Raw genomic sequence first — 17526 nt, forward strand, 5'->3', positions numbered from 1 at the left:
TGAAGAGCAGCTTGTTCAGGCCAGTCATGTGGAAGTTCAAGAGCAACTTGTTCAGAACAGTCATGTGGAAGCTGAAGAGCAGCTTGTTCAGAACAGTCATGTGGAAGCTGAAGAGCAGCTTGTTCCGGCCAGTCATGTGGAAGCTGAAGAGCAGCTTGTTCAGAACAGTCATGTGGAAGCTGAAGAGCAGCTTGTTCCGGCCAGTCATGTGGAAGCTGAAGAGCAGCTTGTTCAGGCCAGTCATGTGGAAGCTGAAGAGCAGCTTGTTCAGAACAGTCATGTGGAAGCTGAAGAGCAGCTTGTTCAGGCCAGTCATGTGGAAGCTGAAGAGCAGCTTGTTCAGGCCAGTCATGTGGAAGTTCAAGAGCAACTTGTTCAGAACAGTCATGTGGAAGCTGAAGAGCAGCTTGTTCAGAACAGTCATGTGGAAGCTGAAGAGCAGCTTGTTCTGGCCAGTCATGTGGAAGCTGAAGAGCAGCTTGTTCAGAACAGTCATGTGGAAGCTGAAGAGCAGCTTGTTCCGGCCAGTCATGTGGAAGCTGAAGAGCAGCTTGTTCAGAACAGTCATGTGGAAGCTGAAGAGCAGCTTGTTCAGAACAGTCATGTGGAAGCTGAAGAGCAGCTTGTTCAGAACAGTCATGTGGAAGCTGAAGAGCAGCTTGTTCAGAACAGTCATGTGGAAGCTGAAGAGCAGCTTGTTCAGAACAGTCATGTGGAAGCTGAAGAGCAGCTTGTTCAGAGCAGTCATGTGGAAGCTGAAGAGCAGCTTGTTCAGAACAGTCATGTGGAAGCTGAAGAGCAGCTTGTTCAGAACAGTCATGTGGAAGCTGAAGAGCAGCTTGGTCAGAACAGTCACGTGGAAGCTGAAGAAATGTTTTCCCGTGTGTGGTGAGTTTGGATATGCTAATACTAACTCTGGGTCCGTCTCTCAGTTTGTCTGTCTGTATTTCCATACAGCTCAATGTCTGATATACCCCACCCAGGGTACAGGTATACAGTGATTTCTGAAAGTATTCTTGCGCCTTGATGTTTTCAACATTTTGTTGCATTACAGTCTTGTTCTAAAATTGATTCAATTACTTTTTTCCCTCTTCAATCTGCACACAATACCCCATACTGACAAAGTCAAATCAGGATTTTAGCCATTTTTGCAAATTTAGTGTAAAATAAAAAAACAGAAAAACCTTATTTACTTTAAGTATTCAGCCCCTTTGCTATGAGACTCAAATTGAGCTCAGGTGTAATGATGTGTGCTGAGAGTCGGGAAGCAAGTTCAGGGAGGGGGTATTTTAATAAATAAACGCAACATAATACAAAACAAGAAACACTAACGGCACACAGACATGAAACAGAAACAATGAAGACTGGGGAAGGAACCTGTCACGTCCTGACCATAGAGAGCCCTTATTTCCTATGGTAGAGTAGGTTAGGGCGTGACTGGGGGGTTAGTCTAGTTTATTATTTCTACAGTGCCTTGCGAAAGTATTCGGCCCCCTTGAACTTTGCAACCTTTTGCCACATTTCAGGCTTCAAACATAAAGATATAAAACTGTATTTTTTTGTGAAGAATCAACAACAAGTGGGACACAATCATGAAGTGGAACGACATTTATTGGATATTTCAAACTTTTTTAACAAATCAAAAACTGAAAAATTGGGCGTGCAAAATTATTCGTTTCGTTTAGTCTTTATTGTTTTGTGTGTTTCACTACATAAAGATGTGGAACCCAGATCACGCTGCACGCTGGTCCGAGTATGCTTCAAACGATCGTGACAGAACCAAAGGGAGTTAGATATATAGGGAAGGTAATCAGGGAACCGAAGGAGTCCAGGTAAGTCTGATGACGCGCAGGTGCGTAACGATGGTGACAGGTGTGCGTCATAACGAGCAGCCTGGTGACCTAGAGGCCGGAGAGGGAGCACACCTGACATCAGGTGCATCCTGTTTCCATTGATTATTCTTGAGATGTTTCTACAACTTTATTGGAGTCCACCTGTGGTAAATTCAATTGATTGGACATGATTTGGAAAGGCACACACCTGTCTATACAAGGTCCCACAGTTGACAGTGCATGTCAGAGCAAAGACCAAGCCATGAGGGTCAAAGGAATTGTCAGTAGAGCTCCGAGACAGGATTGTGTCGAGACAAAGATCTGGGGAGGGGTACCACTTTTTTTTTGCAGCATTGACCGTCCCCAATAACACAGTGGCCTCCATAATTATTAAATGGAAGAAGTTCGGGAACCACCAAGACTCTTCCTAGAGCTGGCCACCCGGCCAATCTGAGCAATCGGGCGAGAAGGGCCTTGGTCAGGGAGAGGTCCATGAATCCCATGGTCACTCTGACAGAGCTCCAGAGTTCCTCTGTGGAGATGGGAGAAACTTCCAGAAGGACAACCATCTCTGCAGCACTCCACCAAATCAGGTCTTTATGGTAGTGGCCAGAAGGAAGTCACTCCTCAGTAAAAGGCACATGACATCCCGCTTGGAATTTGCCAAAAGGCACCAAATGGACTCTCAGACCATGATAAAAAAGATTCTCTGGTCTGATGAATCCAAGATTGAACCCTTAGTCCTGAATGCCAAGCGTCACGTCTGGAGGAAACCTGGCACCATCCCTACGGTAAAACACGGTGGTGACAGCATCATGCTGTGGGGATGTTGTCAGCGGCAGGGACTGGGAGACTAAGCACACGGCCAAGACAATGCAGGAGTGGCTTCTGGACACATCTCTGCATGTCCTTGAGTGGCCCAGCCAGAGCCCGGACTTGAACCCAATCAAACATCTTTGGAGAGACCTGAAAATAGCTATGCAGTGACGCTCCCCATCCAACCTGACAGAGCTTGAAAGGATCTGCAGAGAAAAATGAGAGAAACTCCCCAAATACAAGCTTGTAGCGTCATACCCAAGAAGACTCGAGGCTGTAATCGCTGCCAAAAGTGCTTCAACAAAGTACTGAGTAAAGGGTCTGAATACTTATGTAAATGTGCTATTTCTGTTTAAATTTGTAATCATTTTGGGTATTGTGTGTAGATTGATGAGGGATAAAAAACGATTTGATCAATTTTGTCAAAGTCTGAATAATTTCCGAAGGCACTCAACCACTGTCATGAGCAGCTGTCCTTTCTCTAGTGTGTGTGTCTGTACACAGTTGCATGTGTCTATGCATATCTGTCTGTATGTGTGTGTGTGAGTGTATGTGTGTGTGTGAGTGTGTGTGTGTGAGTGTGAGTGTGTCTTTGAGTAATGGCTGTGTCCCTCTAACCCTCATCCCTCCCAGTGGCAAAGCAGCAGTTAGTAATGCTCTAGGGATAATCCCTGGAGATAATAGTCCAATCTTTTGTTGATTCTGACCCTGCATGGGCCTCGACACATAATGAGATGTTTAAATGCTCTCTCTATGTCTCCTCCACTCTCTCTCTATGTCTCCTCCACTCTCTCTCTATGTCTCCTCCACTCTCTCTATGTCTCATCCACTCTCTCTCTCTCTATGTCTCCTCCACTCTCTCTCTCTGTCTCCTCCACTCTCTCTCTCTGTCTCCTCCACTCTCTCTCTCTATGTCTCCTCCACTCTCTCTCTCTATGACTCCTCCACTCTCTCTATGTCTCCTCCACTCTCTCTATGTCTCCTCCACTCTATCTATGTCTCTCTCTCTCTCTCTCTCTCTGTCTCCTCCACTCTCTCTGTCTCCTCCACTCTCTTTATGTCTCCTCCACTCTCTCTCTTTATGTCTCATCCTCTCTCTCTCTCTCTATGTCTCCTCCACACTCTCTCTATGTCTCCTCCACTCTCTTTATGTCTCCTCCACTCTCTCTCTCTATGTCTCATCCTCTCTCTCTCTCTCTGTCTCCTCCACACTCTCTCTATGTCTCCTCCACTCTCTCTATGTCTCTTCCACTCTCTCTCTCTATGTCTCCTCCACTCTCTCTCTATGTCTCCTCCACTCTCTCTCTATGTCTGATCCACTCTCTCTATGTCTCCTCCACTCTCTCTCTATGTCTCCTCCACTCTCTCTCTATGACTCCTCCACTCTCTCTCTATGTGGGGCGGCAGGGTATCCTAGTGGTTAGAGCGTTGGACTAGTAACTGGAAGGTTGCAAGTTCAAACCCCCGAGCTGACAAGGTACAAATCTGTCGTTCTGCCCCTGAACCGGCAGTTAACCCACTGTTCCTAGGCCGTCATTGAAAATAAGAATTTGTTTTTAACTGACTTGCCTAGTTAAATAAAGGTCAAAATAAATGTCTCGTCCACTCTCTCTCTCTCTCTCTTTGTATCCTCCACTCTCTCTCTATGTCTCCTCCACTCTCTCTCTATGTCTCCTCCACTCTCTCTCTATGTCTCCTCCACTCTCTCTCTATGACTCCTCCACTCTCTCTCTATGTGGGGCGGCAGGGTATCCTAGTGGTTAGAGCGTTGGACTAGTAACTGGAAGGTTGCAAGTTCAAACCCCCGAGCTGACAAGGTACAAATCTGTCGTTCTGCCCCTGAACCGGCAGTTAACCCACTGTTCCTAGGCCGTCATTGAAAATAAGAATTTGTTTTTAACTGACTTGCCTAGTTAAATAAAGGTCAAAATAAATGTCTCGTCCACTCTCTCTCTCTCTCTCTCTCTCTCTTTGTATCCTCCACTCTCTCTCTATGTCTCCTCCACTCTCTCTCTATGTCTCCTCCACTCTCTCTATATGTCTCCTCCACTCTCTCTCTATGTCTCATCCACTCTCTCTCTATGTCTTATTCACTCTCTCTATGTCTCATCCACTCTATGTCTCCTCCTCTCTCTCTCTATGTCTCATCCTCTCTCTCTCTACTATAGCTACTACAATAGATACTATTATAGATACTAATGTAGCTACTACTATAGCTACTACAATAGATACTATTATAGATACTTGTAACGGCTCTCGTCGGAATGAGTGGACCAAAGCGCAGCGTGGAAAGTGTTCATGATTTTATTGATCAAAGAAACACTCGAACAAAGTAACAAAACGAAAGCGAACAATTCTGTCAGGTAAACAGATATTAAACAGAAAATTACTACCCACAAACACAGGTGGAAAAGAGGCTACCTAAGTATGATTCCCAATCAGAGACAACGATAGACAACTGCCTCTGATTGGGAACCATACTCGGCCAAAATAAAGAAATAGACAACATAGAATGCCCACCCCAAATCACACCCTGACCTAACCAAATAGAGAAATAAAACGGCTCTCTAAGGTCAGGGCGTGACAATACTACTGTAGCTACAACTATAGCTACTACAATAGATACAATTATAGATACTACTGTAGCTACTACTATAGCTACTATAATGGATACTATTATAGATACTACTAGAGATACTACTGTAGCTACTACTATAGATAATATTATAGATACTATTATAGATACTACTATAGCTACTACTATAGATACTATTATAGATACTACAATAGATACTACTCTAGCTATTATTGCTACTATTATAGACACTACTGTAGCTATTTTTGCTACGATTATAGACACTACGGTAGCTACAACTATAGCTACTACAATAGATACTATTATAGACATTACTGTAGCTACTACTATAGCTACTATAATAGCTACTATTATAGATACTACTATAGATACTACTGTAGCTACTACTACAGATACTATTATAGATACTATTATAGATACTACTGTAGCTACAACTATAGCTACTACAATAGATACTATTATAGACACTACTGTAGCTACTACTATAGCTACTATAATAGACACTATTATAGATACTACTATAGATGCTACTGTTATGTTATTCGACAACATAATGTTAACTTTCACTGCTATGCGGATGACACACAGCTGTACATTTCAATGAAACATGGTGAAGCCCCAAAATTGCCCTTGCTAGAAGCATGTGTTTCAGACATAAGGAAGTGGATGGCTGCAAACTTTCTACTTTTAAACTCGGACAAAACAGAGATGCTTGTTCTAGGTCCCAAGAAACAAAGAGATCTTCTGTTGAATCTGACAATTAATCTTAATGGTTGTACAGTCGTCTCAAATAAAACTGTGAAGGACCTCGGCGTTACTCTGGACCCTGATCTCTCTTTTGAAGAACATATCAAGACCATTTCAAGGACAGCTTTTTTCCATTTACGTAACATTGCAAAAATCAGAAACTTTCTGTCCAAAAATGATGCAGAAAAATTAATCCATGCTTTTGTCACTTCTAGGTTAGACTACTGCAATGCTCTACTTTCCGGCTACCCGGATAAAGCACTAAATAAACTTCAGTTAGTGCTAAATACGGCTGCTAGAATCCTGACTAGAACCAAAAAATGTGATCATATTACTCCAGTGCTAGCCTCTCTACACTGGCTTCCTGTCAAAGCAAGGGCTGATTTCAAGATTTTACTGCTAACCTACAAAGCATTACATGGGCTTGCTTCTACCCATCTCTTGGTCCTGCCGTACATACCTACACGTACGCTACGGTCACAAGACGCAGGCCTCCTAATTGTCCCTAGAATTTCTAAGCAAACAGCTGGAGGCAGGGCTTTCTCCTATAGAGCTCCATTTTTATGGAACGGTCTGCCTACCCATGTCAGAGACGCAAACTCGGTCTCAACCTTTAAGTCTTTACTGACGACTCATCTCTTCAGTGGGTCATATGATTGAGTGTAGTCTGGCCCAGGAGTGGGAAGGTGAACGGAAAGGCTCTGGAGCAACGAACCGCCCTTGCTGTCTCTGCCTGGCCGGTTTCCCTCTTTCCACTGGGATTCTCTGCCTCTAACCCTATTACAGGGGCTGAGTCACTGGCTTACTGGGGCTCTCTCATGCCGTCCCTGGAAGGGGTGCGTCACCTGAGTGGGTTGATTCACTGATGTGGTCATCTTGTCTGGGTTGGCGCCCCCCCTTGGGTTGTGCCATGGTGGGGATCTTTGTGGGCTATACTCAGCCTTGTCTCAGGATGGTAAGTTGGTGGTTGAAGTTATCCCTCTAGTGGTGTGGGGGCTGTGCTTTGGCAAAGTGATCTGGATCTGATTCCAGATCCTGTCTTAATGTATCAAACAATGGAACAAAATTGGCTTTGAACATTTGCTGGAATTTAGGAGTTACAAATATACCCAGATACATAAAAACTGAGGGAGACCATTTAAAAGGGAAGGGGGGAGAGGTATTAGGTACAGAGTGAAGGTTACCAAGTGGCATAGCCTCTGATTTAGTTATATTAATCTTGTAGCCTGAGAATTAGCTGAATATTTCAATAATATTAATAAGAGATGTAATTGAAGTCTCGGGACTAGAGATGAATATCAGGACATCATCAGCATACAAGCTTATTTTATGGTGAACATCACCAATGAGCAGCCCCTGTATAGCAGGCGTTACACTGTGGTTCCATAACAAGTGCAAATAGGAGAGGGGACAAAGGACAGCCCTGTCTGGTACCTCTGTATTTAGAGAAGCTATTTGACCTTAGCCCATTAGTAAGGACAGAAGCCTGAGGATCATCATATAAAACGTTCACCCATTTTATAAAGTTGTCCCCTAGACCAAATTTATTTAGAATAGGTAAGACCACTCCACACGATCAAATGCTTTCTCAGCATCTAGGGAGAGCACAAGACCATCCATAGCACTTTGTTGGTAGGCTTGAATTACATTAAGAAGCCGCCTGCATGACTTACGGCCCTTAATGAAGTCGGTTTGGTCTCCTTTCACAATTAGTGGCAGTGAGTCCTCTTATCTTGTGGCTAAAATTTTAGAAAGCAATTTTCTATCCACATTCAGAAGGGAAATTGGTCTGTACGAGGAACAAGACTGGACATTTTCCCTTTTTGAGAATAAGTGATATGTTGGCTTCTCTCAGCGTTTGAGGGAGCTGGTCATTTGAAAATGAGTGGTTAAACATATCACGCAATGGCTCAAGGATCAGGCCATGGAACTCTTTTATAGAACTCACTACAAAACCCGCCTGGTCCTGGGACCTTACCATTTTGCAAATTCTTAATTGCGAACATTATCTCTTCCTCGGTAATAGGGGCATTAAGGAGAGACCTCTGTTCTTCAGAGATAGTAGGGAGCTCAATCTTAGAAAATAAGTTCTCCATTCATTTGGGTGCATCATTTGGGAGTTCTGAGGCATAAAGGTTCGCATAAAATTTCTTAAATTAGTCATTTATCAATTTGTTTTCATATAATTGATTGCCACCAGAATCAGTCATTGAAAGATTAGTGGAATCTGTGTGGGTAGCGGGACAGGTAGGATGACTGACAGTGAAGGTGAACAGGTGGTCACGTGTCAGGTGACAGAGGAATGGATGAGACTGAGGCAGGAATTCCTTTAACCATAAAGAGGTATATTTACTGGGTAGTGTGGATTCACGGACGCACATAACTTCTGGATCAGATGGAGTTAAGGAAGAGAAAGCAGCGAGCTCAGGCGATGGCAAGTTGAGATCTGTCGGACATTTCCACCTGACCTAATTAAAGCGCCCCTGGCCCAGCTGAGTAAATGGTAATCAATTAAAGGATTATTCCACCAACTCCATGGGCCTTTTCTACAGTAATAGTGGCAATTGACTGAGAGTCAGCTCTCTTTTTAGCTAGGTATGCCAAGTACTTTCCTGGCTTACCGCCATGTTCATATAGCTTTTGCCTGACAAATCAAATTTTCTTTTCAGCGTCCTGTGTTAGGAGAGAGTCTAACGTTGATCTAATGACTGATATTTCCTTTAATAGGGCAGGAGTGGGCGTTTTAATGTAGTACTTCTCTTTAGTTCCTAATTCACCCTCTAACATTTTTTGCTTTTCCCGCTTTTTCCATCTCTTAGTAGCTGTGTACGACATAGTCAGACCCCTGGCATACGCTTTACAGGTCTCCCAAAGGAGCGAGGTGTTATCTGTTGATTGAGAGTTAATAGAGAAAAATGCTTTAAACTCTGTAATAAAATATGATGTGAATGTATGGTCTTTAAGAATGGTTGTATTCAACCTCCAACGTCTTGACCGATTGAATGCCCCGTTGAGTTTTATGTCCAGGATCACCTCCGCATGAAACAGATATGACTATGCTTCCCATCCTAGCGGATAAAACAGACTGCAAAGACGTCCTGGGCATAACAAAGTAATCTATTCTAGTCTGACATCCATGAGGTGCAGAGAAAAAAGTGAACTCTCTGTTGGAGGGATGAAAAGTTCTCCAGACATCCACATACCCCAGATCATCACAAATAGCTTTAAGTGACTTAGCTTGAGGAGAGAGTGAAGCTATACCGCTGGGAAACATATCAATAAGTGGGTTCAACAAGCAGTTAAAATCTCCTCCAACCACTGCAGTGTCTGAGTTTAATTCTGAAAAGTCGAGAAATACCTTAGTGAGGAAATCAGGGGGGTGGGCAGGGGGGAAGTAAATATTCATTATGGAAATGTTCTGACCTTGTAAAGTACCATTAATTACAACAAAGCGACCAAATTTATATTTCACACAATTCAAGACCTTAAGTGGTAAGTTATTTTTCACAAGAATTGCTACACCTCTACTTCTGGATGTAAATGATGAGAAAAACACTTGACCAAACCCCCCTTGTTGCAATTTCAGATGCTCCTTATCATCCAAATGAGTTTCTTGCAACAGGGCGATATCAATATTTTCTTTTTTCAAAAAAGACAGTACCTTCTTCCTTTTAATGTGGTTATGGCTCCCTCTAATGTTCCATGTACATACAAGCAGTCTGTTACCTGCCATTGCACCTTGACCATTCAATATCCAGACTGAATCCTACTGTAAAAGTGGGGTGGTACCTTTTTCTATGTGTTGAACTCTCTTCTATCTCACCGAGAATAAACAAACAATATGAACCCTGAACTCGAACTATACTAAACCCAAAAATGAAACATGTAAAGATCCAAAAGGGTTTTTTCCCACTAGCTAACATGCAGAGGATTTCAACTTTCCAATGTAGACTCTTAAGTCCGCATTGCTACTCAATAGCCTCATCCTTTATATATATGGAAATGAAAATCAATAGAAGGAGATTGAGGCTCTTCCACCTAAAGCCAAGCCTGGGCACCAATATAGATTCACACATATCTCAGCCTGAGCTATAAAGGCAGTTACTTTAGCAAGAAAAATAATAAAGATACGAATATTACTGAACCGGAGTACGTGAGAACTCACACCACTGTTTCATGATCAGATTCACATAAAAATAAAAAGGTTATCCAATGCTGCAGAGGTGCAGCTTAAAGTTATTTACCCGAGAGAGTCAATAAACGCACCACCCTCTTCAAGTGTGTAGAGTTTTTTAGGCGATCCGTTGACCATAATCTTCAATGTGGCCGGGTACAACAGTGCGTAGTCCATCTTCATTCTCTTGAGTCGATCCTTCGCCTCATCAAACGCTTTGCGTCTTAGTACAACCGCTGTGGAATAATCATTGAATAATGAGACCTTTGGACTTTTACGTTGACTACCATCAGAACCAATGTTTCTAGCAGCATCCATCACGCGCTGCTTGTCGGTGAAGTTGTGGATCTTTATAACCACTGGGCGTGGGCGCTGGTTGGGACCGGGTATCGGTGCATGAGAGCGATGGGCTCTGCCCAGCTTCACACGACCAGCCTTAGTGTCCATTTGTCGGTAGCCAGGGATCCATTCCTCAAAATTGTTTACTGAACGTGTCCCTTCAGAATTTTCCGGGAGTCCCACAACACAGATATTGCATCTGCGTCCTTGATTATCCAAGTTGTCAATGTGCTCCGCCATTTCACGCACCTGTTTCTCAAGTGCTTTTATCTTAGTGTCCATAGATGTAGTTGAAGTTTCCACTGTAGCAATTCTTCCTTCCGCCTCATCAACACGTTTGACAACCCTCTGTAGTTCAGTTGAATGGCCTGCTATTGCTTCCAAGACCGTTCTTATCTTAACATCGATCACTTTAGTAATGTTATCAGTCATCTTTTGAATCACCAGGTCCATTGTGCCTGAATCCGCAATGGTGTTAGCTTCGCTAACGTTAGCTAGCTCCTCCTGCACATCTACAGGGATGGTGGTTTTGGTCGAGTTCTTAGTAGTTTTGTTGAGCATGTCGTCAAGGATTTTTGAGAAATACCCGTCAAGACTCATTGTAGGATAACTTATTTAGCCAATTCTACCACTTTTTCAAGCTAGGAGATTAATGTAAAAATATACATTTACGAATGCCACGGGAGCTCGCTGAAACACAGTGTTCTCTCTACGGCGTCATTTTGTCCCCCCCTTCTATGATTTTCTATTTCTATGTTTTGGCTGGGTATGGTTCTCAACCAGGGACAGCTGTTTATCGTTGTCTCTGATTGGGAACCATACTTAGGTACCCTTTTTCCCACCTGTGTTTGTGGGAAGTTAACTTTGTATGATGGCACAGAGCCTTAAGCTTCACGGTTTGTTTTGTATTGTTTATTGTTTTGACGGCGTCATTTCGAATTAAAGAGAAAATGTACGCTCACCACGCTGCACCTTGGTCCAGTTCTTTTAACGGCCGTGACAGAACTTCCCACCACCAAAGGACCAAGCAGTGTGGTAAAGAGGACTCCTGGACATGGGAGGAGATCCTTGATGGTAAGGGACCCTGGAGGCAGGCTGGGGAGTATCGCCGTCCACGGGAGAAACTGGAGGCAGCTAAGGCGGAGCGGCAAGATTATGAGGGAACACGGCTGGCAAGGAAGCCCGAGAGGCAGCCCCCCAAAAAATTGTTTTGGGGAAACATGGGGAGTTTGGCAGAGTCAGGTTGGAGACCCGAGCCAACTCCCTGTGCTTACCGTGGCGAGCATGTGACTGGTCAGGCCCCGTGCTATGGGTGATGCGCACTGTGTCTCGGCCGAGCATTCACAGGCCGGTGTGCTCGGTGCCAGCGTCACGCATTTGCCGGGTGGAAGTGGGCATCCAGCCAGAACGGGTGGTGCCAGCTCTGCGCTCGAGGCCACCAGTGTGTCTCCACGGCCCAGTGTATCCGGTGCCTCGGCCAAGGAAGAGGCCTCCTGTATGTGGTCATCCTGTCTGGGTTGGAGCCCCCCCTTGGGTTGTGCCATGGCGGAGATCTTTGTGGGCTATACTCAGCCTTGTCTCAGAATGGTAAGTTGGTGGTTGAAGATATCCCTCTAGTGGTGTGGGGGCTGTGCTTTGGCAAAGTGGGTGGGGTTATATCCTTTCTGTTTGGCCCTGTCTGGGGGTGTCCTCGGATGGGGCCACAGTGTCTCCTGACCCCTCCTGTCTCAGCCTCCAGTATTTATGCTGCAGTAGTTAATGTGTCGGGGGGCTAGGGTCAGTTTGTTATATCTGGAGTACCTCTCCTGTCCTATTCGGTGTCCTGTGTGAATCTAAGTGTGTGTTCTCTAATTCTCTCTTTCTCTCTCTCTCTCTCGGAGGACCTGAGCCCTAGGACCATGACCCAGGACTACCTGACATGATGACTCCTTGCTGTCCCCAGTCCAACTGACCGTGCTGCTGCTCCAGTTTCAACTGTTCTGCCTTATTATTATACGACCATGCTGGTCATTTATGAACATTTGAACATCTTGGCCATGTTCTGTTATAATCTCCACCCGGCACAGCCAGAAGAGGACTGGCCACCCCACATAGCCTGGTTCCTCTCTAGGTTTCTTCCTAGGTTTTGGCCTTTCTAGGGAGTTTTTCCTAGCCACCGTGCTTCTACACCTGCATTGCTTGCTGTTTGGGGTTTTAGGCTGGGTTTCTGTACAGCACTTTGAGATATCAGCTGATGTATGAAGGTGTATATAAATAAATTTGATTTGATTTGATTTGATGTCTCCCCAGCCTGGTGAGTCCTGTGCCTGCTCCCAGAGCCAGATCTCCTGTGTGTCTCCCCAGCCTGGTGAGTCCTGTGCCTGCGCCCAGCCCGGAGCCTCCAGAGACGGCCTCCAGCCCGGAGCCTCCAGAGACGGCCTCCAGTCCGGAGCCCCCAGTGACGTTCTCCAGTCCGGAGCCCCCAGTGACGTTCTCCAGTCCGGAGCCCCCAGCGACGGCCTCCAGTCCGGGGCCCGCAACGAGGGTGCCCAGTCCAGGGCCCGCTACGGGGGTCCCCAGTCCGGGGTCGGCGGCGAGGGTCCCCACACCAGAGGTGCCACCAAAGTGGGGTGAGCCAGCGGTGGAGCGGGGTCTGCGTCCCGCACCTGAGCCGCCGTCGCGGATAGATGCCCACCCAGACCCTCCCCTATAGGTTTAGGTTTGGCGGCCGGAGTCCGCACCTTTGGGGGGGCAGTACTGTCACGCCCTGACCTTAGAGATCCTTTTTATTTATCTCTATTTTGGTTTGGTCAGGGTGTGAGTTGGGGTGGGCATTCTATGTTTTGTGTTTCTATGATTTTCTATTTCTATGTTTTGGCCGGATATGGTTCTCAATCAGGGACAGTTGTCTATCGTTGTCTCTGATTGGGAACCATACTTAGGTAGCCTTTTTCCCACCTGTGTTTGTGGGAAGTTAAATTTGTATGATGGCACATAGCCTTAAGCTTCACGGTTTGTTTTGTATTGTTTATTGTTTTGACGGCGTCATTTAAAAAATAAGAGAAAATGTACGCTCACCACGCTGCATCTTGGTCCAGTTCTTTTGACGGCCGTGACAGTATCTACTACTATAGATACTACTGTAGCTACTACTATTTATTCATTTTACCTTTATTTAACCAGGTAGGCAAGTTGAGAACAAGTTCTCATTTACAATTGCGACCTGGCCAAGATAAAGCAAAGCAGTTCGACAGATACAACGACACAGAGTTACACATGGAGTAAAACAAACATACAGTCAAAAGAGGTAGGAAAGAGGTAGTTGTTTGGGCTAAATTATAGGTGGGCTATGTACAGGTGCAGTAATCTGTGAGCTGCTCTGACAGTTGGTGCTTAAAGCTAGTGAGGAAGATAAGTGTTTCCAGTTTCAGAGATTTTTGTAGTTCGTTCCAGTCATTGGCAGCAGAGAACTGGAAGGAGAGGCGGCCAAAGAAAGAATTGGTTTTGGGGGTGACTAGAGAGATATACCTGCTGGAGCGTGTGCTACAGGTGGGAGATGCTATGGTGACCTGCGAGCTGAGATAAGGGGGGACTTTACCAAGCAGGGTCTTGTAGATGACATGGAGCCAGTGGGTTTGGCGACGAGTATGAAGCGAGGGCCAGCCAACGAGAGTGTACAGGTCGCAATGGTGGGTAGTATATGGGGCTTTGGTGACAAAACGGATTGCACTGTGATAGACTGCATCCAATTTGTTGAGTAGGGTATTGGAGGCTATTTTGTAAATGACATCGCCAAAGTCGAGGATTGGTAGGATGGTCAGTTTTACAAGGGTATGTTTGGCAGCATGAGTACTATAACTACTACTACAGTATAACTAATATTATAGCTACTATTATTGTTACTACTATAGATAATACTATACCTACTACTATATATACAATTATAGATACTACTATAGATTATGCTATAGCTACTACTATAGCTACTACTATAGTTACTACTATATATACTACTATAGCAACTACTATAGATACTATTATAGCTACTATTATAGCTAATACTATAGCTACAATTATAGATACTATTATAGATACTACTATAGATACTACTATAGATACTACTATAGCTGTTATTATGTATCCTACTATAGCCGCTACTATATACACTACTATTGATACTACTATAGCTAATACTATAGCTGCTATTATAGATACTATTATAGCTACAACTATAGATACTACTATAGATTCTACTATAGATACTACTATACCTGCTATTATAGATACTACTATAGATACTACTATAGCTGCTATTATAGATACTACTATATATATACTACTATAGATACTACTATAGCTATTATGTATACTACTATAGATACTACTATAGATACTACTATAGCTACTATTGCTACTATTAGAAATACTATTATAGATACTACTATACCTGCTATTATATATACTACTATAGATACTACTATAGCTACTACTATAGATACTAATATAGCTACTATTGCTACTATTATAGATACTATTATAGATACTACTATACCTGCTATTATAGATACTACTATAGATACTATTATAGCTACTACTATAGCTACTATTATGTATAATACTATAGATACTATTATAGCTACTACTATAGCTACTATTATGTATAATACTATAGATACTATTATAGATACTACTATAGATACTACTATAGCTACTTCTATAGCTACTACTATAGATAATATTATAGCTACTACTATAGATACTATTATAGCTACTACTATAGATACTAATATAGCTACTATTGCTACTATTATAGATACTATTATAGATACTACTATAGATACTATTATAGCTACTACTATAGATACTAATATAGCTACTATTGCTACTATTATAGATACTATTATAGATACTACTATACCTGCTATTATAGATACTACTATATATACTATTATAGCTACTACTATAGCTACTATTATGTATAATACTATAGATACTATTATAGATACTACTATAGATACTACTATAGCTACTACTATAGCTACTACTATAGATAATATTATAGCTACTACTATAGATACTATTATAGCTACTATTATAGCTACTATTGCTACTTTTATAGATACTATTATAGATACTACTATAGATACTACTATAGATACTACTTTAGCTGTTATTATATATGTATACTATATACATACTACTATAGATACTCCTATAGCTGCTATTATATATACTACTATATATACCACTATAGATACTACTATAGATACTATTATAGCTGCTATTATAGCTACTATTTCAGCATAGCTACTATTATAGCTATTAAGCCCACTAGTGACAATGGGAGCTCCATCATATGACGTGTAATGTCCTTACAAACAACCATTCCTTCATAAGCAAGCGTTCATTAACATTCCTTCATATATGAATGCCAAAGTGTGTAGATTTAGAGAGGGACATTTCAATCGTGAGGATGTCATTAGGATTTTATGCAGTGATACATATGGTTGATTTTTATCTCAGATGTTTTTGTATGTTTCTGTATGTATTTTGTTTCTGGTTTGTCTATGAGATGTGTCTGAAATGTTGTTCCCCCCTGCTGCTGTCTTGGACCATGTCTCTCTTGAAAAATAAATGTAATCACAATAACACTAACCTGGATAAACACAGGTTGTATAAAATCAAGCAAGCCTCCAATACCATTGTGTCTATACCATTGTGGCACATTATAACCAAACAATCGTGAAGACACATCACAAATAATAAATGTGTCTTTACCTTGACAAATATGTAGTCGTCCTGGACTGAGAGAGAGTTGTGGTCAATCTTCCCCAGGAACTGAGCCGTTACGGTCTTGTCTGAGCAGTTCTGGATCAGACAGGTTACATACAGGTACCCTGGGGAGAGAGAATTAAGGGGGCAGTTGTTAGAGCCCCACCCCCAGAATACACATTATTGTAGGGGACAATGTTCAAATGTTTTTCAGAAATATATTTAATTGCGTAAATGTATTTATTGGTTTCATTTCATTTTGATAAGACATAAAAATCCAATGAATTTAAGGTTATTTGTTGATGTAAAAATCTAAATGTACCAATTTTGAGGTTGTTTCGTTAGATTTGGTGTGGGGTGGGGTTTTACGTTGAACCATACCGAATTTCACACACAGCATCTGCATCAGCAACAACTGTAGTGGCAAGAGTCGTCAGGGAGATGACAAGCTAGCGATGTTGCCATGGGTGGGCCTTGGAAGGGCATAAGCCCACCCACTGGGGAGCCAGGCCCAGCCAATCAGAATGGGGTTTTCCCTCACAAAAGTGTTTTATTACAGACAGAAATACTTCTCAGCACCCCAAGGAGGCTGACAAGGCAGCTGGAAGGTAAAACGAAAGTAAAAAATGAGGAAAATAGTAGTTTTGGCCCTACAGACATCGATTACCACATAAAAGACCACCATGGTTACCGTGGTTACCGACATGAATTATGTGGATAGTGTGAAAAACTGGTTGATGGTACGTGGAGATGTTTTAATAGAGTTAAACCAGGTTAACCTGTTTATGTGAGTCTGTGTAGGCCTGTTCATTGTGTTGCTTTATGTATCTGGATGTGTGACTAGACGACAGTGTGTCCATGTGTCTGCATTAGCAGCCTCGCCACTCTCCACATCAATCTCCCTAACGACACACACAGACCCTGCCAGCCTCCCAGCGAGCCAGCCTCATCCATCAACCCTCCACCCCTACCTCCCATCTACCCCCTCATCACTCACCATCCCTGGGCATAGACCCTAGGCAAGTCCCAGGCTTGTGTGCTGGCCTAAGGCCTCTCTCTCGGGCTCAGGTAGATTGTGTGACCAGGCCACCAGGCCACCATCCGCCCCCCCTGGTACCTGCCATCGTTTAACCTTGACAGGACCCAGGGTGACGGGGGCGCAGGGGGAACAGCTTGGCCTGGCATGCCTGGTCGCCCAGGCCCCTCTAACCAATCTGTCTGGAAGTGGGAGCTGCCGTGGATGGAGAGGTGGGGGAGGGTGGGGGGAGAAG

General features: G+C 43.4%; 1 protein-coding gene across 3 annotated transcripts in view; it reads right to left on the minus strand.

Moving 5' to 3' along the window:
• Positions 1-17526, minus strand: part of LOC112239867 (VPS10 domain-containing receptor SorCS2-like) — a 450420-nt gene that overhangs the window by 52340 nt on the left and 380554 nt on the right. For all 3 annotated transcript variants that reach the window (XM_042298460.1, XM_042298459.1, XM_042298458.1), the window contains exon 7: positions 16262-16380. In XM_042298460.1, the coding sequence (XP_042154394.1) occupies positions 16262-16380 (119 nt within the window). The remainder of the gene's footprint in view (positions 1-16261; positions 16381-17526) is intronic.

This window comes from Oncorhynchus tshawytscha, linkage group LG15 (assembly GCF_018296145.1).
Source record: "Oncorhynchus tshawytscha isolate Ot180627B linkage group LG15, Otsh_v2.0, whole genome shotgun sequence".
Taxonomy (NCBI): domain Eukaryota; kingdom Metazoa; phylum Chordata; class Actinopteri; order Salmoniformes; family Salmonidae; genus Oncorhynchus; species Oncorhynchus tshawytscha.